This window comes from Parasteatoda tepidariorum, chromosome 10 (assembly GCF_982258835.1).
Source record: "Parasteatoda tepidariorum strain Cologne lab strain chromosome 10, Ptep-v5.0, whole genome shotgun sequence".
NCBI lineage: Eukaryota > Metazoa > Arthropoda > Arachnida > Araneae > Theridiidae > Parasteatoda > Parasteatoda tepidariorum.
Window position 1 is genome coordinate 95355061 of NC_141764.1, and position 26958 is coordinate 95382018.

Below are 26958 nucleotides of genomic sequence, written 5' to 3' on the forward strand. Positions count from 1 at the left end.
GGTTTAGCTCTCTGTTCAAAGTGGTATTTGGCAATGATTTTCTTTCACTTTCAATATTAAGGAGTAGATAAAGTGTAATAATTTTAATTTGCATAGCTTTAACCTTATTAACATAAAATTCAAATGAAACTTACTTCACTTAACCCATCAAGGTTTCTAATTATATTTATGTAAATGTATACTTGGGAGAAAAATTGTTAGTGAGACCATGGTCTAACATGAACTGTAATGCCAGAGAGTTAGTTTTATGTAAATGTATACTTATGAAAAACTGAGAAAATGCATTCTTTTTTTTTAATGAATTCTGTTAATGAACTCAGATGTTTATTGGAATCAAAACCTTCAGATGTCAATGCAAAAGTGTTTGTGTCCAAAAAGTTTTAGCAACCATTTACAGAAATATCAAGGAGATTTCGATTAAAAACAATTGGTTTTGATAAAATTGCCATAAATTATGTATTATTTTAATATTTCACAAGTTTATTATTCTGCATTACTCTTTGGCAATCATTTACTACAAATAAGTAATAAAGTTCTGTTCTTAAAAGAATTTAAGCTCTTTTTTTATTTTACTTTTGTGAAAAAAATTCCATTAAAAGTATAGTCTTCCTGAACTTAATTTCGACCTTTTTATACGAAATATACTAGTCTCCCTTCCTTCCTTTATACATTTGCAAAGATTTTAAATACTTCTAACTTTGATTTTATCTATAATTTATTTCATTTTATCATTCATAAAATAGGCATAAGAAAATTTATCTTCATATCTGTTGGTAAATTTTTAAAGTTTTGTTTCTTTTGAATTAGTTAAAATCTTATAAAAATACTCTCTGATTATCTTTATAGACTGCAATATTCGGGAAAACGTACTATTTTCTTAAAAGCATGTTCTTGAATTCTTTCAAAGATAAATATCAAATGCATAAAAGGATGTTTACCTATTTATATTCCTAAAATTATTTTAATTTGCAGTAAAATTACTTGAATGATAATAGGTTTCTCTTAAATATTTTACTATATATTTTTGAACAATAAAAACTTTCTTCCCCTATTTCTCCCCTGAATAGACTACTCAACTTTTTAGTGTGTTTCGGTTAATACTATATAGTTTTTAGTGTGTTTGGGTTTTGTTTACTTTAGTGTGTTTGAGTTTTAATGGTGGAGCCTTATGTAGAATGTTCAGTCATTTCTATAGTGTTAATGAACTGTTCAGCTGTGTTCTTTTTTTTTTTTTTTTCGTGTTTTAAATTATTTTTAATTAGAGTAACTAAACAATTATATCACAACTGATAAAAAAATTTTGCTTTTCTTAATAATTTTTTACATAACTGCTAAACATCACCTGCATTAACACGTGAATTATCCGGCTCCAAAAGCTAGTGCTTACTTCCCTAAAGAGCAGTTATACAGCAGATTGTATTCCAGGGGTACCTCGGATTTCCAAGTTTTTCGAATCTTTCTTCCGCGTCTAAAAACGCAGAGGGGCATGTAATTTCTGCGCGAATATCGTAGAACTCCGCTCCACTAAAGACCATTCGCGGGCATCCGCGAATCAAAAATTATAATACAACAAAATTTTGAAGCTTTTTCTAAATCCTGTTAACGAGACGTTTACATACATTCTTCTGCCAATTACGTGAATAATTAAGTCTCACGTGACTCTTCCGCCAATTTTATTCTTTTGGTTTGGCTGTTTTTCACCATTTTATCTGCTAATATCGCGATTCTTATTCGCGTAATTTAAAAGTCCAATATCACGATTTGTATTTACGTTTTTGAAACCAATGCTTCGTATTCACGCGTTTTTAAAATCCAATATTGCGATTCCTATTCACCCGTTTGTAATCACGCATCCATTTTCGAATTTATACTTGATTTAAAAACAACGCATTGCGATTCGTATTCGCTCTGTCTAAAATTTTAGCGCAGTGATTCATATTTACTCGATTTTAAGTGTTTTTAAAATCCAATACCGCGATTCATATTCTCACGATTTCTAAATTCAATATCGCGTTTCATATTCATGCTATTTTAAAATCGTGATTCTTCTAAGTAACTTTTTCTCGAATTAATTATTCTAAAAGTTCTATTCTGCATTAGTAGGTAATTTAAATATAAATGTTAGTTCAAAAAATTATGAACATAAAATTTTCAGGGTTTTTCACTTAGTGCCGCAATTACCCCTAAGTTATAATACTGCTCTTTGGGAGAGTGATAGATCACATTAAGTTAAATCTAAGTTATCATTTTATCGCATTTATTTTTAATAATGATTGTCGGGTTCTGCATCGTTGTTGTAGTTGCTTCTCATTCATCATTGAAGATCAAGGAGAAGAATGGTTTATATCCATTTTTTCCGAATATTATTATTTGATTGACATCTGTTGTATTTTGAGGATTACTAAGTAATAGCAAATCAATAATGTAAAAAAATCGGTTTTCCCCGAGAATTATTAACACAGTGAGGATATTTTGTGCTGTAGTAAAACAGTTCCTGTCTTTACGCATTTTTTAATTTTTTTTTATTTATAATTTTTTTTTTTAAACATAAACAGTTCTTCCTTCTTAAATTTTTAAAAGACATTTTTTTTTAATAGGTTAATAGAAAAAATATCAGTTTGTTTATAAATAAGATCATTATTATAATTTTATGTCCGTCCGTACATTTTATTGATATGTTAATCGTGACGAAATAAAAGGATAGCCAGATTTGGAAATTAATCAAACTTCTTTTAAAAAAAAATTAGCTTAAGGGTACAAAATGTGTGACACAATAAGAAGTAATAAATGGGAAGTAATTTTACTTGCTAAGAATATTTAACGATAACCTTATATCATATAACAGTTCTCACTGGAAGCAGTTTTTATCTCTCTTCACTCTTTATGTTTTTAAATAGTTTGATATCATATAAATGATAAGATTTATAACTACATCTAATCTCCATCTCATTTTTTATTTCTTTTACTATTATCATCAAGTCAAACGGCGAGAGATTATAAAATGGAAATTGCAAAAGTGATAAATTTTTCTACAACAAATGGATAAAAAATTATTATTTTAAGGAAAAAAATACAAAAAAGCATTTCAATATGGTCCAATCAGCACATCCAACCAACTATGTGGTTGCCTTTTTTTTTACAAGTTTAATAGTTTGATGATTTGAATCATAATTTTTTTTTTATTCCATCGAACTCCTTGCGCATAATTTTGAGCAAAATGTAACGTAACAAAAAGAGAAAAGTTTTCAAATAAATGCAAATCTCGAAAAAAAAATGCGTTATACAAATATTAATAAAATAAATAATATAAAAAAATAAGCAAATATGGCCCGTTAGCATGCTAAATTTCAACTTTGTATTTGCGTTCCTGCTGCCTGCAGAACTGCCCATATGATATTTTTAATATGTTATGTTTATCAGTTAATATAATTCATGAACTAATTATCGAATGTCAATTTTTATTATTCCATCGAAAGTCATGTAGACTTTTCTACACACCTTAATAATTTCAAGTTTTTGAGTCTTTTAGTTTAGTACTGAGAAAAATTTCTATAAACATTATTCGACACATTTGGGTGTTTTCAAGAAATATGACACTCTTATTATAATATGAAATAAGGTCAAGTGTGGTTCCCTGCATCTCCGGTCGAAGTGAAAAGTTCAACGGAAGTGCGTGAACCACATTTATTAATATTACTTTTTCTCGGGCTTGCATAATGATGACAAATATTTCGTCTGAGCAGAAATAGGCAACGGGAAACATTCGTTGTTTGGGTTTTGTCATTGCTTGTTAAACGTAGAGGTGAAAACTTGTTACAATTATTGATTGAAGAATTTGAAATTATTTCTCTTGTTTGGAAAAAGAATGCTTCGCAATATTCGCCCACGGGTTGCTTCTATAATGTTTTCGTAAGTTGTATTTTCTTTCATTCTAAAATTATTAAAGATATCTCATACCTTAATCATTAAAGGGTGAATTACAATTTGATAGCAAGTCAAAAATGCCGCATTTCTTTGAAATTAATCATAATAAATTGTTTGGAAATATTTTCTTACTCTTATTTCTATTTCTGTTTGTTTAACCGCTACTTATTTCTGTTTAAAAGTTTGAGGAAAACCTATTTTCGATTGGTATATATTTATCAGTGTTCTCCATAAGAGTTTTTAGGAGGATGGCCCACCCTGTCTGCACTTTCCCTAAAACAAATGCACCCTCTTTGCCTTTACTGTAAAAATGTTTTCCTCTTTTTTTCAGAAAAAATACTGATTTTTTTAATTTAAAATAAATGTATTTCTGAAAATGTACATTGTTTTATATAATACACATATTTTATACCTTTTATCTTCCAATAAACTTTTCTATTTGTTTGCTTTTTATATACTCTACTTGCTTGTGCATTGTTAAATCGATTCCATTGATTTTCAGGAAATCATTTAAAATAACTAGGATGAAACCCAATCCAATTTATTAACAAATAGCTTAATAGTATCTATCGCTGTGATAACGTTAAAGCTCTAATAACCATCTTAATTTCCTTAAATTTCTGAAATTGTATTTATAAATCCTAGCTAATGCTAAAGGCAACCCAGGAGCGACCATGAACTTAATACAGTTCTCACAGATATCACTCATAAAGTATGGTGATCTTAATATAGCTCTCCCAGCTTCTCACAAAAACAGCATTGAATCAACTAGTAGTTTCCATGTATCCAATTCTATTCCACCTATAATTCTGGTGGGGGAGTACTGTAGTGTGTCTACCACTACAAAATTACAATTCCAATTCACTAGTATATAAGACATCTTAACTCGATTCTATGTTGGCGTACCTTTTCATAGATGAAGGTTGACATTGTCGATATCTACTCTCCCTCTCTCCCTACACAAAGTTATTACTGAATCCCATTTAACCTATTTTCCAGAAACTCTGGTCTTATTGTAAGCTGTAAGCCTTATTAAAGCTGAATCTTTACAAGAAACAATAGTGTCTCCTAAATTAAAATAATTTCAATATATCAAAAATGAATTAAATGATTGACTATCCTATTTACCTATTCATTTTAATTTTTAAGAAATCAAAATGAATGAAATTCTTTAAAAAATTCTGAAATATTAAAAAAATGTGCATCATAAAAGTAAGTAATAAAATTCTGATTTAAATCCTTTGAAGATCAAATGTAAAAAAAAACTCACATTATTGATTTAATACATTTATAGCATTCAAGTTTTTATTTAATTTATTATTTAAAACAATCTTAGAAGATAATAAATTTAATTTAAGAGATTAAAAAAATAATCTAGAATTTTTTTAACTATATATTGAAAAATTTTATTTCAAAACTAATAACAAAATTTATGAACCATTGATTAGAGTATCATAACTGATTAAACTAATCTAACTAAAATGTGTAACTTTAAAACCAACCTCAGTATTTAAGACAGTATCATAATAATTGATTTAACTAGTAATTGAAAAAGATATTTAACGATAACCTTTGTCACAATGGGCACTTTTTATTTTTTGAGGGATAACAAATGCATTATTTGTATAAAAAATTCTTTTCTTATTTTATAGAAGTAAGAATTATATACAATTGAAAAAAAAAATTGTATAAACTAAATGAAGGTGCTTTATACACATTGTTTTGCTTTAAGGATGATATGTTTATTTTTTATTTTGGGCTTTAATTTCTTTTTATTTTTAGTACTTTTATGTACAGAATATTTTGCTTTTGCTTTTCGTATTTCAAAAATTGTTTCAGAATATTTAGCCTAAATACTTTTCAATATTTCTTTGTAGCATATTATTCCCTGATTTTATTATTATTGTAGTAACTAAAAAAAAAGGCAATCTAAAATAGTTTTATGAATTAAAAAGGTTTAAACCTTAAATATGTATATTTGGTGGTTTAGTATATATCATGGCTGGATATATATTTGGCTGTTATATCATATTGGCTGAAGAAAGATATTTTCTATTAATAGTAGGGGAACTATTGTAGAGCAAGTTAAAAGATGACAACAAATAGTAGGTAGTTAAAGGGATAATGATGATACGAATTTAAAGTGATACAAAGCAATAAGTAGAACTCTCCTTACTATTGCAATATCACCAATTAAAAATAATTCAATCTGTTAAAATTTGCTGCTAATACTATTTTGGAAGTTTGGATTATAAAACATAAGTACCAGTAGTACCATTAATTCATGTTTTACAGAACAAAGAATTACTAATGAATAATGGTTAAGTTTTAAAGTTAGGATTTGTATTTACTGGTTTCTTATATTTTGACCCTCCCCCTTAAAAAAAAACATCCACATGCAATTTAATATATATTTGTAATATTATTTTAAGAGCTTTGTTTAAGTTATGAAACAATATTTATATGTTTACTCTTTATTTTTAGATTCTATCGCACAAACGGGTCACAAGCAGGAGAATGGGGTAGTGGTTCTGGAAAGGTAAAATAGTGTTTTATAAAAAAGAAATATTTTTGTCTAAATATTTCCTATTTTAATAAAGTTGCTTATGATTTTTAAAATTAGGTTTTATCTACTGCTGAATTGTGTATCTTAAGTTAGTTACTATTAATATGTTATGTTACTATTAAATGAAAAGTACTATAAGTTTTTTCTAATATTATGATAAGTTTTTGTTATTCTCGAGATATTTCTTAGTTAATTCTAATTAGACCTCCTTTCCTCTATACACCAATATTAACTAACAAAAATTTGTAAGACGGAGGTTTAAATTGCCCTCAATATGTCATATGATGATTTAATGATATTTTAATGTAAATTTATTGCAGTTTTACTTATAATGTCAGGTTCGTTATTTGAATACTTCATTTTTATGCAACCACTTCAAAATTATGGCTCTTAAGAAGCCTCTTTACAAAATTTCACCTCAAATATCATTTGTTCCTGTTAAACATTTATTTTTAATAAACATGGTCTTAAGGTACTTTGACACAAATTAAGATTCCTTTTTCTTGTGACTATTCATATATTGAATGAGAATCTGTGAATAGCTATACATTTTCTTATGCTTTAGGTCCGTTTAAAAGTTCGTACATAGAACACCTTCAATTTTTCCCTTATATATTTTTTAAAGTTCTGTTTCAGTTTTTTACTCTATGGTTTTCATGAATTGTGCAAGTTTGGCGTTTATGTACTATAACTTGCTTTTTTTCGGTTTCATATTAATTTTGTTTTCAAATAGTTCTACTGTTGTCAGAACTTATGTATTTATTTCAAACATCTGTTTAAATCCATATGTATTTGAAATTAGTAATTTTGCTGTATTATTTTCCGATTTTTTAATTTGTTGTTAATTTTGGATTATAGCCTTTTGAACCGAATTTTAGATTTTGGGACGTTTATATTAATTAAATTTTATCAATAATTGTATCACAAATATTCCTTTTGTACTTATGTACCATTAAAAATATAAAAATTTTATGAATAAATGGCAAAACTGAAGTAATATTTTCAAGTCATTTAAATGCCTTTTATTAAAAATAAAAGCTCAAATTAATACATAGCATTTGTGTCCTACCAAAAGTTATGTATGTTGGATTGGGTTTTTCTCCCGAAAGATCACTGGCAATTAAAAAAACTTAGGTACATTACCTCGTAGTTCCCTTGGCCACTTTTGGTGTAGACTTATAATTTTTATATTGGCTGTAAATTTTAATTGCTTAAATCATCAGATTTAAAAAAAAATGTTTTTCAAATTTTTCTCGCATTTTTTTTCTTCAAATAATAAGTGCACAATGTTTAAAATTAAGGGAAAATGGTGCTTTATCCTTAACTTTTCCTGAATTTAATTTCAACTTTCTTGAATTTTTTGAAAGTTTATAATGTTATAAAATAGTCTGTTGTGATTTTTTGAAGTTTAAGAACTTTTTGAGAAGCTATGTGACTAATACAGAGTTTAGTTAAACAAATTTTCAACCACATGTTCTTTTTAGCTGACCATATTTTCCTAGTTAAGCACATTTTTCAGCCTCATCTCATTAGTCTGCTGAAAAATTATTCAATCAATTTGTAGTTCATCTGATTTCTGAATTTCCTTCTATGTAAATTTAGAATGATTCTAATATCTTGAAGGTCGTAAAAATTTGAATAGCTAGATATCAAAAGTATTTAACACAATTGTCGAGAATTCAATTACCTCTAAGCTCAAAAAAGTATGTAGGAAAAAAGATTAATATTTTTTGAGATACAATAGAACAAGGTTTAATCATTTAGTTTTTTTTAAAAAAATGAATAAAAATATGGCTGTGTTGCATGTAATTTTATTCTATATTGGTCACCTTAACTCTTAATGTTTAGAAAATAATTCTAACACATTACACACTAATAAAGCTTTCAGAAAATATAAATAAGAAAGAAAGTCTACTTGTAAAAATTTTTGTTATTTTAATTTTCGAAAATTAAAAGTTAATGAGTGCTGAAATTATCTAATTGATTCGATCCTCATTCATTCAATAATCTAAAAAGAAAATATTTTTTAAGATTTTATGAAAGCTTAATATTTGATTAAAAAGGTAGTTTCATTTTATTGTAAAAATAAAATATTTCTTAAAAAGTGAAAACATTAATTGTTTGTACTAACTTAAGTTTCAAATAACTTATATAATTACTATTTTAGGGTGGAGGTTCTGGTGGATCTGTCAGGTAATAAAAAGTTAATTGAATCTGTTTTTTAAATGAAAATTTTCACTATTGATATGTTCAGAATTTAAAGTGCTTATTCTAGGCAACTTTGAACTTTTGCCACCTCATCTCATTTTCTTACAAAGCATTTAATGAATTAACATTCCACTTTCAAAACTTGTCAAAAATTTAAATCTCAGTGATGTGCAATTGTTACCGCCAAAGTATGAAATGTTGGCATTCTGTAGACTGCCTAGGCATTGTATATAATGCTATACGTTTTAAAGCAAAGTATGAAGTATGAGAATTATTACATACTTTTCTTAGGCATTGATAATTTTCTTAGGCATTAATACCCAGACATTCTATAGAATGACAAATTCTGTTTAAGAAAAATATGCAAAAAGGTTCTGATTAGGCTATTATATTTTTATTTCACTTCGCTATTATATTTTTTTTCACACATATTTCTCAAAAATAAAAATTTTATTCTGCAAAAATATTGAGAACATTAAAAAATGAGTTCAAAATGCATAAAGAAAATTGAAAGTTGTTCAAAATAAACTTATTAAGGGGAAAAAAAATTTCGTTTAAAAAAATAAGAACTTATAATTAACCTACTTGTACCAACATGTAGGCCTGAATGACATTTCATTACATTCAAAACGAAGTGGAGATGTATTTCATACTTTGCCGGTTTCTTATTCTATAAAATGCCAAGGAAAGGTTTGAAGTATGAATAGTTTCATACATAGCTGACTCGTTTTAGGAAATTGTATACAATTCCTAAGCATTAAATGGTATGCTGGATTTCTAACTTTGCCTGTAACGTATGATTTTTCTTAAAATGAGATATGGTTGGGATTTGCCGTTATTATTCTAATCCCCTCAATTATATTTAATTAAAATGCTTCTGAAATTTAGCATAGTTTAACTCTCATTTCAATAACATTATATTTATTTTGTTATTTAATTTTAAAATTAAATGATTTAGGTTAGGCTATAAGATATATGAATAAAAGGCTTAGTGCATTAGGGTGATGTTTTTCTTCTTTTGAATGTGTAGCATATGTATATGTAAAATTTTCAGATCAAACTGTTGTTTAATATTGTTTTGAAATAAACATTGCAAGTTTCTAAATTTTTTAATAGATAACATCACAGTGCACAAAAACAACTTTTATTGCTTTCATTTAAATCATAATATAATTTACTCAAAATACTCCTATAGACAATTTTAAAATGTGGCTGATTGGTATATTTTGCTCTAAGCCTATCAAATTTCAATATCTTCATGTTGCACAGTTAAATTTAGCTTATTTATTTTGCTAATTTTAATATATATATATATATACTTCGTCTAAAGAAAGTGTTTTTCTTTAGTTATAACAAATTTTTATTTTTATTATTAGGGATGCTGGTGGTAGTTTTGGTAAGATGGAAGCTGCAAGGGAAGAAGAATATTTTAGGAAACAAGTAGGTTTATAATTTTTTTTCAAGCTGTTGTTATCTAGTACAATCAATTTTTAAAAAATTTGTTTATTCAAATGTAAATTATGTAAAAACTGCAATGCAAATATGCCTAATCTTTAATTTAAAAAAAAAAATGTTTAAGGTTGGATTTTGAATACAATATAATAATTTAAAAGAACACCGAAGTAATGCATTAGTGATATATTTTTTATTTAACTTGAAAAAGTGTTAATATTTATCAGTAATTTACTTCTTAATAGACCAACAGTAACTAAAATGTATTGTGTATTCATACGTTAGGTATAAAAAATAAAGTTAATTAAAATATGTGATTTGATAGAAGTTTTCCAATTTTTGAAAATTGTAGACATTAGATTTTTCTGACTTCTGAACATGTTTGTTAATTTTCTACTTTAATTTTTTCATCTTATAAAGATACATGTTTTGAGCTATGCCAGATTGGGAAGCTCACCAAATATATACTTTTTAGTAGTCTGCAGTCCTAGAAGGTTTAAATAAAATTATAAACTTGACTATTACTTATTTTATTGCTGTTTAGGGGAGATCCAAATTTAAAAAAAAATAATAACACGCAAGTAGAAACTGTACAGTGCCTAATATGTCTCTCTAGAAGGGATTCTTGATATTCAAAAGTTTTGCAAACAAGTAAGAAAGTTCTGAATTCGAAACACATTACGTATCTTTAATACTTTCATCATGTTTTGACATGTCCTTAGTTTTTCTTAGCAATCATGATTATATTTTTACATTGTTTAAAAAGCAAAGCATTATTTTATTATTATTAATGCAAATTTTTTGCCAAAGTAAATTCATTTTTTTTTCTGCTATAAGCTGCTAACACTTTTGCCATATTCAAAAATTTCTTCCCTACAACATTATGAAGGAGGATATTAAACCACACGGAGAAAATATAAAACTGTGCTTAAGTTCATTTATCAAGCATGTGGCCGTGTCAAAAATCTTGTTTTAGTAGGAATTCAATAGTGTGTTCTGTAGTCTCTATATCTACTGCTACTTACATCTTAATAATGATTATATCTTGAAAAAAATCAGAAACACATTTACATACAAAAAGAATCGGATTTATAGATGCTGATATCTAAAATAGATGTTTCTCTTTAAGTGTAATCATCAAAATGTTTGGTAATGTCATTTTCCTTATTTTTTTTTTCTTCTTCAAATCTTTAGCAAAAAGAGCAGCTTAAATCTTTGAAAGGCCACCTTCATGAAGAAATAGATCATCATGAAGAAGAAATAGAAAGACTGCAAGAGGAAATCAAACGACACAAGCAAAAGATTTCTAAATTGAACCAGGAAGAGAAGAAAATAGATAGTTAAACTTCAAAATGAAAATAATCCATTTTGTTACTTATCAATTTTTTGTTTGATTTGTCTGCTAATTACTAGAAAATGATCAATAAGCATTTAAAAACTTGTATGTTGTTAAAGTAATATAACAATAATTTGTAAATAAACTTTTATTTACAGCATCATTTTTCTTTGATATAAAATGTTATTATTGGGTATAGCCTTGAAAATCTTATTATCCATTATTTCCTTTTAAAGTATTTACAATTGTCTAAAATGATGTTCCATCAACACTTGCAATCAAATTTTCGTCTTGGAAAAGGTATGACATCTCTAATGTTTGGAATTCCTAACACACATTGCAAATATCTATCAAAACCAATTCCAAATCCACCATGAGGTACACTTCCATATTTTCTGAGATCTAGGTACCTTAAATATAAAGCACATGAAAAATAAACATTATGAATAAGTACATTTCTTTTGGTGTAAATATTAGTTAAAATTTAATTTGCATACTTTTGGGTTAAAATTAATAAGCTTTGATAAAAATAAGATAGCTTTAACAGGATAGCTTTAACAGCAGGTATCATAAAAGAGTAGAATTAAGATCACATAATAACAGTTATGTTACTTAATAATGATAAATGAAGTTACTTAATAACAGTTGGTGATTATTGATGTAGACAAAGAGTCTGAGAATATATATAAGTGCATTAACATTATATATATTAACTTCTTTAGTAATAATTTCTTGTTAAAATTTTGCAATATGAAATTGGAAAAAAAAGTAGCGAACTCAAAATTGTTAAGAATTGGTATTGTTTCAGTTCTAATTATTATCGGCAATGTCTAAATACAAAACGCCTAACAAGTCATGTATCTTTACTACTTATTTGTGTTTGTATAATTATTTGCAATAAAACAATAACTTTTTTTCTTCAATTTTTGAAATACAATCCATGCAACTTGCTTACAGTCATATATTGTACTTTTTTTAGAAAAGACCAAATAATAGTTTAAAAAGAATTTCTTTAAGAAAAATCCTCCAAAAAATAAAAAGTCTTTCATGACAAATTTTAATGATACTAACGTAAAAAACAGATCAATAGCCTGACTTTATAGCATTTTTCAATCTCTAATATAAATTTTTGAAACATTTTGTAATGAATGTATTTATTTATTTGGAAGTGATATTTCATTCGTATATGCAATTTTTCCACTTAAAGGATAAGTAAAAAATTGAGACACATGCTTCGAAAGAATACTGCAGACATACAAATCTCTTAACTTAGCTGTAATACAATTTTTGTAAAATATTTAAATGATAGTTTTTTTTATCTACCTTACATTAGAATCAAAATAAAAATCATTACTAACCATGAAAGACTAGGATTTTCTTCAAATGAAAATTTTTCTTTCAACAGATCATAATTATCTTCTCTGAGACTTCCTCCACATACTTCCCCACCAAAAGGAGCAAATAAGTCGAAACAATAAGCCTATAATAAATAGGATTGGTTATATAAATATAATTCTTTTTTAAATATTAGGGCTATACTTTGTACATTATTATACTATAAAACTCAAGTATAATTCTATTCTTAATGCTATGTTATTTAGAGTCATTATAATTTGTCTTTTAGAGATAGGTACATTTAATTAAATTGAAGCAAACTGTTTGGAAGAAATTGATAATTATTTAAAATAGTTATTGTAAAATAGTAATATTAAAATAGTGAAACTTCTCAAATTGTTCAACATAAAATTGAACAGCAAATTCAGAACTTATATATATTATTTATTCACATGTGAGTATATACAAGTATAATTTAAAAAAAAGTTGTATTTAACATTAAATACCTACTTTGGGAAGAAAGTGTAAAAATAATTTCATAATCTAAATAAATAATTACATCTGGAGTTATTTACTTTCCTTTTTTTTAATGTATTTAAAATTTATACATCATGCTTATACCAATGAAAAACATGAATATTGAAATTTAATATAATAATCTGCATTGTAGCAAATTTTATTTCTTGACAACTTTTTGAAAACAATAGCTTTTGATATGACAGAAAAACATAGTATGTGCAATCCTATCTGAGAATTAATTTTGTAGAACGATTTTTTTTCCAATATAAAATTAAAAATTTGTTTCCTTTTAAAAAAAGATCTAGCTTGTTCCTGGTTTAAAAAAATAGTCAAATGTAAAACTAGAATATTTAATCTAAATTTTTACAAACACGATCGAAACAAGTTTAATTCGAAGATTTATTTTCTTTTTTTGCAAAAATTTTTATTTAACAATTTATATATATATAAAAAAAAAGATTATAGCAAAGATTGCTTTAACTAAACTCGCTAATAAAGATAATGGAGAAGGTGGTTGTTAAAAACCGTCAACTACATTTGTGGAGATAGTGATAGGAATGGAAATGGACATTTGTGTTAAAAAGAGAAATTAGAGTTAATTTCTTACCAAATTTCTTTCATCTGTTTTCATATAAAATGGCTTTATTGATGATGGAAACATAGAGACGAATACAGGGGTATTATTACAATATTTTACTAAAAATTGCTTGTGGTCAGTTCCAATATCATCTCCATACTAAAATCATAAAAAATAAATATTAGTAGTTTAAAATTGTGCTTTTCCATTGACTGTTTATGAAGTAAATTACCCATCAAAAAGCATACTTTATAATTTAATAAAATATGCTTACATGAGAACTTTTACATGAAATAATTTTTATCATGATTTTCTATTCTTTAATGGTAATTAAGAAGATGCCATGAAATAATAATTTAGCTCATATACAAGTAAAATAATTTTTTTCACTATTATTTTTTTCATTATATGAACTCTATTCACTATTATTATAATTTTTTTCACAATTATTTATTTCATAGGAAGAAAATAAATGTTCACAATAATAATTTAAAAATAATTAGCTTCATAGTCTTTCTATTCTTGATGAAAACATTTTTTTAATTGGCATAATTTTGCCAGAGAAATTTTTTTTTTAACGAAAAGTATTATTAATAAAATAGTAATATTTATTCATTTCATATTAGGCTTATATACAATATTTTACTCAAATGCCTTGCTAATGTTTTCAATTCTAATAACAAATTAATTTAATTAAATAATAAATTCATTATTACAAAAAACAGAACAAAATATATTAAAATTTATTGCTGATTAGTTCGTGAAACCATCTTTTTTCAAAACCCAATCACCGGAATATAAAACGTTTGTTTCAGAAGGAGTTTAAACGAAATTTCCTTAGCTTACAAAGAAATTTAATTAGATACAAACCAGCAAATAAAATTTTTTTTAACCTTTCTCTAACCATCGTTTTCAGATTTGGTAATTTTGACCCAATCTTGAAATTGATCACATTAAAAAAAATATAAGTACTTTATACAGATAAAAGGAATTTGCCAACAATTAACTATGTAACTACTAAAAATAAGAGCAAATAAATCAGTCTTACTTTTATAGGAACTTTAAGTCGTTTTCTATTATTTTCTAATATAATAACAGCTTCACTATAGGACAGGCTGAAAAAGAATTTTCTTTTAAATGCTACAGTTCATTTGAAGATCATACTATTTCTATAAGCTATTACAAAAAATTTATTTATTTAAAAAAAAAAGAGAAGATAATTACTGCACAAAGTTCTTAGACACAATTTTATTGAGATAATCTTGATGATCTCTATTATTTTCACTAGTAAAAATGATTTCATCTTTACAGGATTCCAATAAAGATTCAGTAACGTATTTTATGCATTTCTCAGCGACCTAAAAATGAATTTGAAAAAATATTACAACAACTTATTAAATTATGATGGATATAATTATAGAATTAATACTACTGTTAAAATATCCATAGTACTAGTTTTCAATGTACACAGTTTTAAATAAATATATTAAGTTCAGCTGCATATAAATGATTCAAATTGAAACATTAATTACATAATATAAGTGGTGAAATTCTGATGATATAATTATTAATTGAGTGTTACAAAGACTGTAAAACAATACAAAAATTACTTGGAGAAAAGTTAACTTTTATTGTTTCTGATTAAAAACATCTGTCAAATATTTTTTTACCATTATTTCAAAAAATTTTTCCATCCAGTTTTTTTGTTTGTTATTTTCTAAAAAAACATATTTCACGACTGAAATAAGAATAAAAAGAGATGATTAAAAAATACAGAAAAATTTGTAAAATTTTTTCAAACATCGAAAAAAAAAAAAAAAAAAAAAAAAAACTTTTTTTTTGTGTTGAAAATTAGAGTTTATTTGGAACTACGCTCTTTGCCTGGATTGTCTATTCAAATTCAAGGGCATATTTTAATTTACATGTAAATTAAGAAAACAAAATAAATAATATGATTTCTTTACTTTTGGTTCACAAAAAATGCCTTGCCTCTTCTCAAGCATAAAATAAATAAATAAATATTCAAAATACACTTGTAAAATATAATGCAAACTAAATTGGTTTATGATTTTAGCTTAGATAAAGTGGAAATCTTAAAATTAGTTTGAAGAAGGACTTAATTATTTTCTGTTAAAAATAGTTATTTTTTTATGTAATGCACTAAAGAAAAAAAAAATGTTTGAAAAGTTAAAGTTTGTTTAAACTTTCCTATTTAGGATGCTTCTTTAAAGATTGAATCAAAATTTTGTATTAACACAAATCACATGACAAATTTCTTATAAAATGTTATTCAATGCTAACGTGGAGTTAGGTTTGACAATTTTCGCTACAAGTCATTATAAATTTTACGTAACTGCTCATGTACTATTATAACTGCTCTTGAAAAAAATATACATATTATCAATATATCATCATCTCACGTAGAATATATCTTTAATCTGGAAATCTTTTTCAAAAACTTTCAACTTTTCTTTCAGTTTTTTATTTATAATAAGTATCAGAAAATTGTTTTGCTCTTTTCCACAGCAAAAATGAAGTTTGTCCCAACATAATGTAATAAAAGTAAATATGTCAGTGATATATTATAACTATAGCTATTGTAACAAGCACAAAATACTACATTTTAAAAAGAATTTCAGATTATGGGTAATATTAAGGAAAACAATAATTTATTAAATTACTTCAAAAGCTTCTATATTAGGAATACTCACCTGCAACACATCATTTATTGTTTCAACGAAAGCTATTTCAGCTTCAATCATTTGAAATTCACTTGCATGTAAACGTGTTTGAGAGCCTTCAGCTCTAAAAGTAGGCCCAAAGGTATAAACACGAGATAAAGCACTGAAAGGTAACAAAACAAATTTTTAAGTTAAAGTGTTCCAATAAAGTAGCTTTATGCAGTCATTTGTTATGAAAACAAAAGACAAGATGAAATATTGCTAAGATACTTGGATTTTTATAGACACTTGGAAGGGAGGGGAGACAGAAATATAAACAATATTTAAATGTCGTTTACTATTTTTTATTGCCGAAAAAACTTAATTCATTTAAATACTGAACACATCATTTACTTGCTAAATTAAGTACCGATTTAAACATCATGTAGTTAGAGTACAAATTTTAAACTTTGAGATGCTTTGAATCTTAATTTGATTTACAAAAAAATTGAAATAAATTTTTTAAAAGAAAATATAATATGAAGCATTTTTATACAGTAATGGAAAACTATTTTCTTTTTAAATTGGTTATTTAGAGTAAAAACTAATGTAAACAAAAAATTTTATAAATTGCTATTAGAAGAATAAAATTTAGTATTAAGCACCAAGGCAAGTTTAAATAAAATTTACTCCCATACATAGTGATTTAACATGAGATAAAATTCAAATTGAATAAGATTCATAATAAATAACTAAATTCTACTTCAAAAAATATAAGTAAATATTGTACCTAACCATAGCTTCTAAATGCAGTTGTCCTGATACGGTAAGGTACGTTGGAGAGCCAAAAAATTCTTCTTCATTATTTATCTTTGAACTAATTGGAGGTGATTTGTCAAGTTTCAAATTATCATTTAATGCATTGCTTTGATCTTTAAACTCAACAGAATTTTCTTTAGGAAGTTTATCTTTGTCTCTCACCTTAAAAAAAAGGAGATAAAATAATAAAAATTGAAGTTAAAATTAGAGTTAAAAGAAAGATTGAGAATTTTTGGATAAATTTTGCAACAAAACTATCATGCTGAGTTATTAGTAATAATTTAGAAATCAGCCTACATGCAAACACACTTCTATAGCAAACTTACTGATAACACAAGAAATTATTGCCCAATTAAAAAAATTCCATTTATGCACGGCCGGATTATCCTATAGGCACACTAGGCACGTGCCTAGGGCCTACGAAATTCAGGGGCCTACGAAAAACTTGGGAGAAAAAAATTTATTGACCAAAATAATTTAGCTTTAAAAACAACAAGTGTATTTTGCACAAAATTATGAAGATACAAATAAAAATATAATATTTTTCGGTAATAAATTATTTTGCAGAATCTTATGATGTAATATATTACTTTTTTGCGATTTTTGGATTCAACGAAATCTTGTATTATGCTGTCGAATTCCAAACTACGCAAAATGTTGTATTCAATAGACATAAGTGCGAGAGATGCCAAACGATCTTGATTCATTGTTGAACGCCAATAATTTTTTATAAATTTTAATCTGGAGAAAGATCTTTCTCCTTCTGCATTTGATCCAAGAATCGACAAATATATTCTTAATGCAATGTGAACGTTAGGAAAAGTATTCACAAGTTTATCTTTAATTTGAGCCTTCAACATTTCTTGTGCAGATTTATGCTCATACAAATTTGAAAATAGTAAAAATTCATCTACAAAGTTTTCCTCTAAATCGGAAGAGTAAATTTTCACCAAAAATGGTATTATCGATATCAACTGCAATATCGGCAGTATGTCGGTATTGCAGATAAAGTTAGATAAACAAATTCGTAAATTAAAACCCATATTAATAAAAATGTAAAAAAAAAATATGCAAGAAAATTTTAGCGGGGAAAGAGGGGAGGAATGGGGGGGGGGGCAAAAACGGCTATGCCTAGGGCCTACAAAATGTATAATCCGGCTCTGTGCCTAGGGCCTACGAAAGGTATAATCCGGCCCTGCATTTATGGTATGGCTTTTGTTAACTTCCAGATTTTGTATCTCTCAAAAATGTGACGAAATAAGATAAATTTCATACAAACTGATTTTTTTTAAATAAAATTTAATATTTTATCACTTATAAAATTTCATTTCTGTTGAGATTTTTAATTAAGAAACAGAAAAAAATGCAAGTTATACAAATTTATTTTATTATATCAACAAATTGTGTTTTTATCTTGCTATATTATACCAAACAAATTAAACACAGCTACTGAAATAAAAAATATTATTTTCACCTCGATTGAAAACACTTCACCAGCTCCCTCACAGTCATTTTGTGTGATGATAGGGGTGTGAATGAAGCAAAATCCCTCCTTCTGAAAATATAATTAAATGTATCAGAGAAAAAAAGCATTCTCTAAGCATAGATTTTAAGGCTATAAAAAATTAGTGCTGCATTCTTATATTAACACCCATATTTGAACTTTTATTTTCCTGAAACTTCTGTATGAGAAATAAATTTTAATGAATAATAGGTCTTAAAGACTTATTATATGGGATAATTCTTTACTCGGATAAGTCAAAGTCCTAAGGATTCCGGTTACAGTACAATATAAAAAAAAGTACATAATGAGGATTATACTAGGAAAAATTAATAGTAGAAGAAAATTAAAAAAAAAATCTTGTAACTGCAAATGTCATATAAATTTTCAGGTCAGTTTTTTTTATCACTTACAGTAATTAAAGAATCTGATAATGTCAAATAATTGTCAAATTGCATTCTACATTGAATACATTCTAAACAATATTGTCCTAACTAAAAGCTGACAATGTTTAAAATTTAGCAAAAAATTACAAAGGCAGACTTAAAGAAATATGAAACAAATTTATTTTAAACTGAAATAAATAAGATTTAAAAGAAGTTATAAAACTAATACTAACTAAACAAAAACAAATGTTTAGTTTTCTAGGAAAAAAAACTTGATAAAATAAAATGGTAACAAATGACTTTTAAAATTGAAATTATAATTAGAAAATAAGATTCTACACCATATTAACATGAAAAAAATTTATCCTCACCTTTTTCAGTAATTTAACAATTCATGATTTACATTTTGTTTTGTGAAAATCTGTTTTAAACTATGCATAATATTTAATTCCAGTCAACCAATATTTTTTCTTCCTGTTTTAGAAGTAGGGTACCACATTTAATTAAATCAAATTAGTACTTTATTTTACAAATGAGACACCAAATGCTGTAAATTTAATTGTAACTACTCTACAATTATAACAGAAAAATATTGATAAGAAAATAAAATATGTCTACCTGAAAAAAATTTTGCACAGCAATGGAAGCATTATTTCTAATTCTTAAAATGGAAGAAAATTTTCTAGTCTTTGGTCGAAGGTGCAGATACTGACGAATAAATTCTTGCGAAAATTTTTGATGGTAGACAAATGGATAGTCCTACGTAAAATTCATATAAAAGTATAATCGAAGAGCAAATTTAAAAAAAACAAACAAAAACATAAGTTAAAGAGCAGTATTAAATAATATAATATTTTTCAACACAGTAATATGATTATCTGCTTAGAACAGAAATCTTCTGCTACTCTAAAGAAATTTGGAGCAACAATTCTTATTTTCATAGTAGTTTGAGTGCCTACAAAGCAAAAATTTTCTGCTTGTGATTGACATTAAATGAACTTGAATATAAAATTTTATATAAATTAACAAATATACAGAATGAAAATTTCCATACTTTAAAAGTAAAATAAAAAGGTTTTAATAAAAATAAAATCGATAAAGTTTTAAGATAAAATGTATTAAATGTAATCCCTTAAATTTACTTTCTACCTGAGACTGCACTTCATTAATTAATTGTATTATTTTAAACTTCGATATTAGTTATAAGTTAAATAAAATATTTATTTTGCTGGGGAATTAGAAACTTTTCCACATTCTGCAATTACTCTAAAATATACAAAAACTAGAAGGAACTAGTCTATGTAGCAACTTAGAATATAACATAATAAGTCATCAATGTTTTTTTTTCTTCCCAAAAACCATACAAGATTTTAAATTCAAATTAAATTATAGATTTATAGGTAAACAATTTAATTGTATAGATGCATTCATGGGATAGAGATGCACTGTATAGAATTGTATTCAAAAATTTTATTTTGAAACGCAAAAATAATAAAAACACACAAGTTAAAATAAATTAAGGTTTTAACTTCTATAAATTCTCTAACCAGAGTGCATCAAAAATAATGTATTTCTTAAAAGATCTTTCAGAAAATTTGCAAAAGACCTGATTGCAATAATAAAGCTAGATTAGGTTATAACTGTCACTAATTTAACAAAGAACTCACTAAAATATTTGTTAAAACTTTTTACATTTCTGTTGAGAAACTTAAAAATATAATAAATTATTATGATTTTTAGTGAAGTTGCTTATTTAGATATTAATATATAGAAGTTTATAAATATATTCAAAGCTTTTGATAAGCACAGATCATATAAAATCATATGTGATACAAAATTAAAGCATATATAAAACTGATCAATAAAATATAATATGCAAATAAACGATTTCAGTTATCAAGGATAGTTACAAACTATATTGAACATAAATGTATACAATGGTATAAATATACATAATATTCTACTAAGCAACATGGTTTTATTGACATTAAAAAAAACTATCAACAGTGACTTCCTTTTAGCAATATCTGAATTTGGGTTAATAATTTTAAGAATTAAACTAGAAATGTTGCAATTTAATAATGATAATTTTAAAAAAAAGAAGAAAAAAGAACGATAAAATATACTTTTAAAAATGAATTTAATGATGAAAATGGGGTAAATCTTTTTTTAATAATTGTCACTGTTAATTTTTCAAGGAAAAAAACATTCACCAAGACATTAGTTTGTGAGATATTTAATATACATTTGCAAAAATTGTAAATTATACATTAATTTTTGTTCTCTAACTCTTGCATACGTCCCCATTTGTTACACAAAACAATGCTTTTACAATATCTGTTTTGCAAACAGTTTATATTTATATTTACTTTTCAATATTTATAAGTGCAGTATAGTTTTATATAAATGTAATAATATTTGAAAGTTTTAAACAACAATAAACAATATAACTCATCCTAAAATTACATACTACAAATTAAGAAAAAATTAACAGTGAACAAAATTATGAGCAATAAAAGTAAATAAAAAAGATACTTCAGCACATTCGCCATATGTTTTCCAAGAATTGGCATGTAGTTCAACTTCTTGCCCTTTATGCAGGCTTTTAACAACAGATCCTTCAACTTTAATTGAGCTTCCATATTTGGGTGGTATGCTAATTTAAAAGAAACACAGTATTTAAATAAGTAAATAAATTTAAAGTAATAAATTTAGAAATTTTTTTTTCAACAGTTCTTCAGACTGACCACAGTTAAAATAAATCCCAATGATGATAGATTTATTATTTTATTTATGTACCTTAAAAAAAAGAACCTGCCTTTTATCCAGCTATCACAAAAACCTGGGGGTTATAATGGTAACAGGGATAAGTCACATTCGTAGGAGAGTGGGAAATAGTTGTTTCATTTTGTTGTAAGTTGGGGGAATTATGTCATTCCTTGAACTCTCCTCCATTAAAAATCATATTACTCCAATTTCCATAGCAGCAGACAACTCCAGACTTTCCGTCAGGAAGAGTTCTTTAGCTAACAGGGCAGTATCTCAACTAAGGCATAATTACGACAACACTTTGAAAATAACAAGTAATTATATAGAAATCCTTCAGATTTCAGCAATTTATTCTATTTAAATATTACCACCATGATTTAATATCTCATATAAAGTAATTAGCTATTATGATTTTACTAAATGCTTTTCTATCTTTTAATTCATATTTTTCACTAAATATTTCAATATCTGCAGTTTTGTTATAACTTTTTTTACTCTAACTTATTGAACAGAAGACAAAGATAATTAATATTTTGTTTCCTGCTATCACCTCAAGATCCATGATTATTGTAAAAAAAAAAATATTGGGTTGTTCAAAAAGTAATTTCGTTTTTTTTAAAAATTTCTTTTTTATTTTATGAAAAGGAAAGGCGGTTCTCTTATGGTAAAAAATATTTTATTGAGTTGTATAATGTCCATTCTGATTACTTTTTGCCATCTTTTTGTCAGTAGCACGATTCAATGCTCTTAAAACTTTTGTTCTTTTCTAACAAAAAACTGACACATATGGGGATTGTCATCCACATTTGAAGCAAAGGTTTGACCATATAAATTTTTTTTTGCAGAGACTAGAATATTGCTGCAGACAACCTATATCTAGTCCAATGGGATAACAAGCTTCAAAAATGGCCAAGTCTCTTGACATTTGAAAAGCAAATCACAGACATAAGATGACAGAAAAAATATCTTTCCGTAAAAACATGAGAAAATCATATGTTGAGTTTGGATTTAAAAACTTGGTGTTTCAAATTATCACAGTAGGTTGAATTCGATAAATTTAATCTTTCAACAATCATATGAGTTGTTATTCACATAAATTAATATTTTGTCTTAATCAGCTTCAACTATCCTTTCAGAAGGTGATGCATCTTCAACATCCAGATTGTTGTATTAAAATTTTGCCAACCTGTTTTAGCACAGACAAGCATACTATTAATACATCTTTTCCATACACAATGAAAAAATTTTCGTGCTTGAATAGCATTTTCACCTTTTCAATAGTAAATAATATATATATATACCGAAATGCAGCTTTTCACTTTCCATATTTAAAAAGGCATCAACCAAAAACTACTGCGGAGAATCAATCAGACTTCTTCACAAGCAAGCATTGCTACATCAACTGTCAAAATAAGTAACAAGTATAAGACGTAAGTGTTTTACTGCAAGCATGATTTTTTTATTTCCTCCACAAAAATGAATACTAAATAAATTTATTGATAGTAGTGAAAAAAATTGTAAATAATGTCCACTTGTTTATATATTATTTTACACTGTTTAAAAATATTTTAAAAAAATAATTCATAAAACTAAATGAGTGTATAATCAACAATGTAGGAATGGGAGTTGCAGACTATCAGCTTTTACGGAGGACAAAATTAAAATATACAGCTAGAAAGTTTAAACCATTTTCTTCAATCTGCTATATCTGCAAAACAATAAGCTCTTTTTAAATCCTTAACTTAAAAAAAAAAAAAAAAAAAAAAAAAACTGAGCTAAATTTATATTGCATTATACATGAAAATTTCATTTATTTGTCAGATATATTAATGGTGGGAGTTTTAAGAGTATCCTAATTCCATATACCCATTGTCTCCTTCCCACTAACATCTATGGAAATAGGAAAAATTTCTCGTAAGATATTTACAAACAGTAAGCTTGGTTATAGCTTTGTGAATCTCCATAAGACTAACTTAAAATTAAAAATTGAATTTTTTAAACATTTAATAAAGATATGAAGAAATGAAGTTTATAAACAAGTAATAAATTTCCAATTTAGTTTCTTGAAATAATTTATTACATACTGCAAACATTTGTCAAAAATTTGGTAAGAAAAATTACATAAGTAAAAATGAATAACTTAAGAAAACTTACCTATGTTCTTGTGCATCTAAAACTATTTGAAGTCTGCCAAAACATGTTCCATCAACAAGATCCACAAAATATAAATCTTTGTGATTCCTAACAGATTGAACCCATCCCTGTGAGATCAAAACAAACAAAAAATTAATTGAAACAAATACAAGTTTCATTAGCAGACAGCTTTAAAATAAAAATTAGAATTTAATTTAAAAAAATTACTTAATTACAGTATGTTGGGAAAAAGAAAGATAAAATTAAAAGAACATTTCTAAACAAGGAAATCAAAGTTAAAAGAAAAATATATCAAACAGACAAATCATGTGGTAAATATGTTAATTTACATTATTGACAAACCATGTGAAATATTTAATTTATAACATTAATTTTTAAGATGTTCTTTTAACTTCCTCATCTTGATGTTCAAACTTATTATTGAGATCAAGTAGTCTTTCTACTATATTTTCTTCCATATTACTAGATAACTTTGCATCAAATAATAGGCATTCTGTTCCTGAGCTCTAAATTGATTGGTATCAGCTAGTGTGGGAATTAAAGGCATTTTGTGTACAATGCTGACCAAGCAGATGGTCTTGAAATTATCAAGTCCTAAACAACAATGACCCTCTTTGCCATCAATTGAATGTTACAAGAATGTTTTACTTAGCTAATTCTACCATTAATCTTCTTTCAAACATATATTGTGTTAGAGTAAAAAAATTTAACTTCTTACTTATTGCCAATACAAGTTAATTTTTAAAATTTTATTTGTACAGTCATGAGAATGGTTTCACCTTATAACAATATATAATTAGTTACATCGCGATGCATTCTAACACACTAAAATTACAGCTATTACAGCTATTTTAAATTACAGAAAAATAAGTTTAAAACAAATTCATTAATTCACCTCTACAGATCAATGACACTATTATGGATTACACTTTTATTTTGCTAAACAATAATTTAAAAAGAAGCTTTAACATGAATACATGCAGGGTTCCCCCCTGAAGAAGTCCTGTATTGCATTTAAGATGTTTGTTTTATTGCATTTTTATATTCAGGGTATCTGCTACATTTTAGATTTTCAAATTCATGACTAATTCCAAGAATTTTTCATGACTTAACGAAGTTACTATTTTCTAAAACGAAACAATAAATTTAAAAAAGCATTATAATAACATAATTGAAATGATAGGTATAACCAAAACTGCTATACTCTGCATCTTCATATTTATAGATTTTAAATGTAAAAAAGTAAAGAAAGAGTTAAAACAATAATATAGCTGAAAAAAATACAAAAGCAAATAATTATTTTTCTGCAGAAATATATTCTAAAGATACTTTTCTTGTTCATCAGAAAGGAAAGAAATATTCCTGATTTTTCTGTTCTCATTTCAGAATTAAAAAAATTCGCCAATAATTGGTTTACTTCAACTAGAATTTTAAATTGATAAAGTTTAAAAAAAATAATAATAAAAATTCTTAAATCACAGAAGTTTAAAAGATAATTCACTCTAGAAATGATGTCTTTTCTATCATTTTTTGAAAGAACACCATAATTTTTAAATAATAGAATAAAATCATTTTATATTCTAATAAAATATGACTGAGTAGTGATTTTGTTAGGAATTCAGATATTTGGAACAAGATGAAATTGGGGGTGGGGATTCCATTTTAAAAATTAGATTTTTCGGAAACCTAAATCCATGACTTTCCAGGTGCGCAGATACTCTGTATATTTTAATTTAAGCTTTAATTCTCTAATTTTAACTTTAAATAACTGTGGATTAATCAGTTTTTGCCTATATTACACAGAATATGTAATTAACTATATTGAAGTCGCGTTTATAATCACATATTAAAATTTTTGCTCTGTCTTGGTATGAGGAGGAAACTAAATCTTTTACCTGGTTCTATGTCATCCAAAATTTTCATTTACTAACCAGCCAGTTTTGGATATAAGGATCTGGATATAAATTGGATTTATTACCCAGCAGGGTATTACAGCATTTATTATTTTCAAGTTCTATCTTCTTTATATAGTGCAAAGATAATCCTTAGGGTCAGTGGCAGAGTTTTGAATAATGAATGTTTTTTTCACCACTTCAATTAAATTTAATATAAGAATATAATAAATATATAGGTATTTCGGCTGAAATTCGATAGTCAGGTCAAGGTACCATGAATCGGGTAATTTATACCGATAAACGGGTAATAAAAATCTGACCGGTTATCCACCGGTGCATTGTTATATTTAAATATTAAAATAGAAATAGAGTTATTATGTTAAAGTTATCGATGCAAAGCTATTTAAAATTAAGCATTTTGAAATAATAACTGTTTAAAGACAAAATTCGAACTAAAATTTGCAAACAGAGAAAAATTTATAACAATACCCGGACTAAAACTGTTTTATTTATTGGCTTGATTGAAAGAGCTTCCTTTACTGTTAAGGGAAGAGGGATAGTGCAAAATCTTCTTTGTAGAGTCAAACACTTTTGGAGCATGCGAAAGTTCATTATTTCAGTCTGTTTGTTTACTAATAAAAGGTAGTGGTTGCCACTTTGAAAACTTTTCTTCAAAACTTTTGCAAGAGTGTTATGCTGTTCGCTAGGTAACTTGGAACAGAAATGGATGCGTTTGATTGGATTTTTTATTACAGACGCATGTATAGACTCGTTTGATTGGCGCTTACAGTTTTCCTCACAGTGATGCTATTCTTTTTTTTTTTTTTTTTAAAAAATTGGTACACCCTTGCGTTTAA

General features: G+C 26.0%; 2 protein-coding genes across 2 annotated transcripts; one reads left to right on the top strand and one right to left on the bottom strand.

The window, feature by feature from the left end:
- Positions 1 to 3644: 3644 nt before the first annotated feature.
- On the top strand, positions 3645 to 11649 carry LOC107455908 (ATPase inhibitor mai-2, mitochondrial). Its single transcript, XM_016073635.5, has 5 exons — positions 3645 to 3909; positions 6409 to 6463; positions 8658 to 8683; positions 10075 to 10138; positions 11345 to 11649. Exons 1-5 carry the CDS (start codon positions 3866 to 3868, stop codon positions 11492 to 11494), a joined length of 339 nt encoding a protein of 112 aa, XP_015929121.1. The 5' UTR covers positions 3645 to 3865; the 3' UTR covers positions 11495 to 11649.
- Positions 11620 to 26863, bottom strand: AsnRS-m (asparagine--tRNA ligase, mitochondrial). Its single transcript, XM_087153397.1, has 12 exons — positions 26591 to 26863; positions 24207 to 24313; positions 21819 to 21939; positions 19902 to 20042; positions 18871 to 18951; positions 17368 to 17558; positions 16629 to 16761; positions 15142 to 15275; positions 14966 to 15032; positions 13948 to 14076; positions 12845 to 12966; positions 11620 to 11896 (listed from the first exon to the last, which is right to left on the bottom strand). Exons 1-12 carry the CDS (start codon positions 26711 to 26713, stop codon positions 11752 to 11754), a joined length of 1494 nt encoding a protein of 497 aa, XP_087009523.1. The 5' UTR covers positions 26714 to 26863; the 3' UTR covers positions 11620 to 11751.
- Positions 26864 to 26958: the final 95 nt, after the last annotated feature.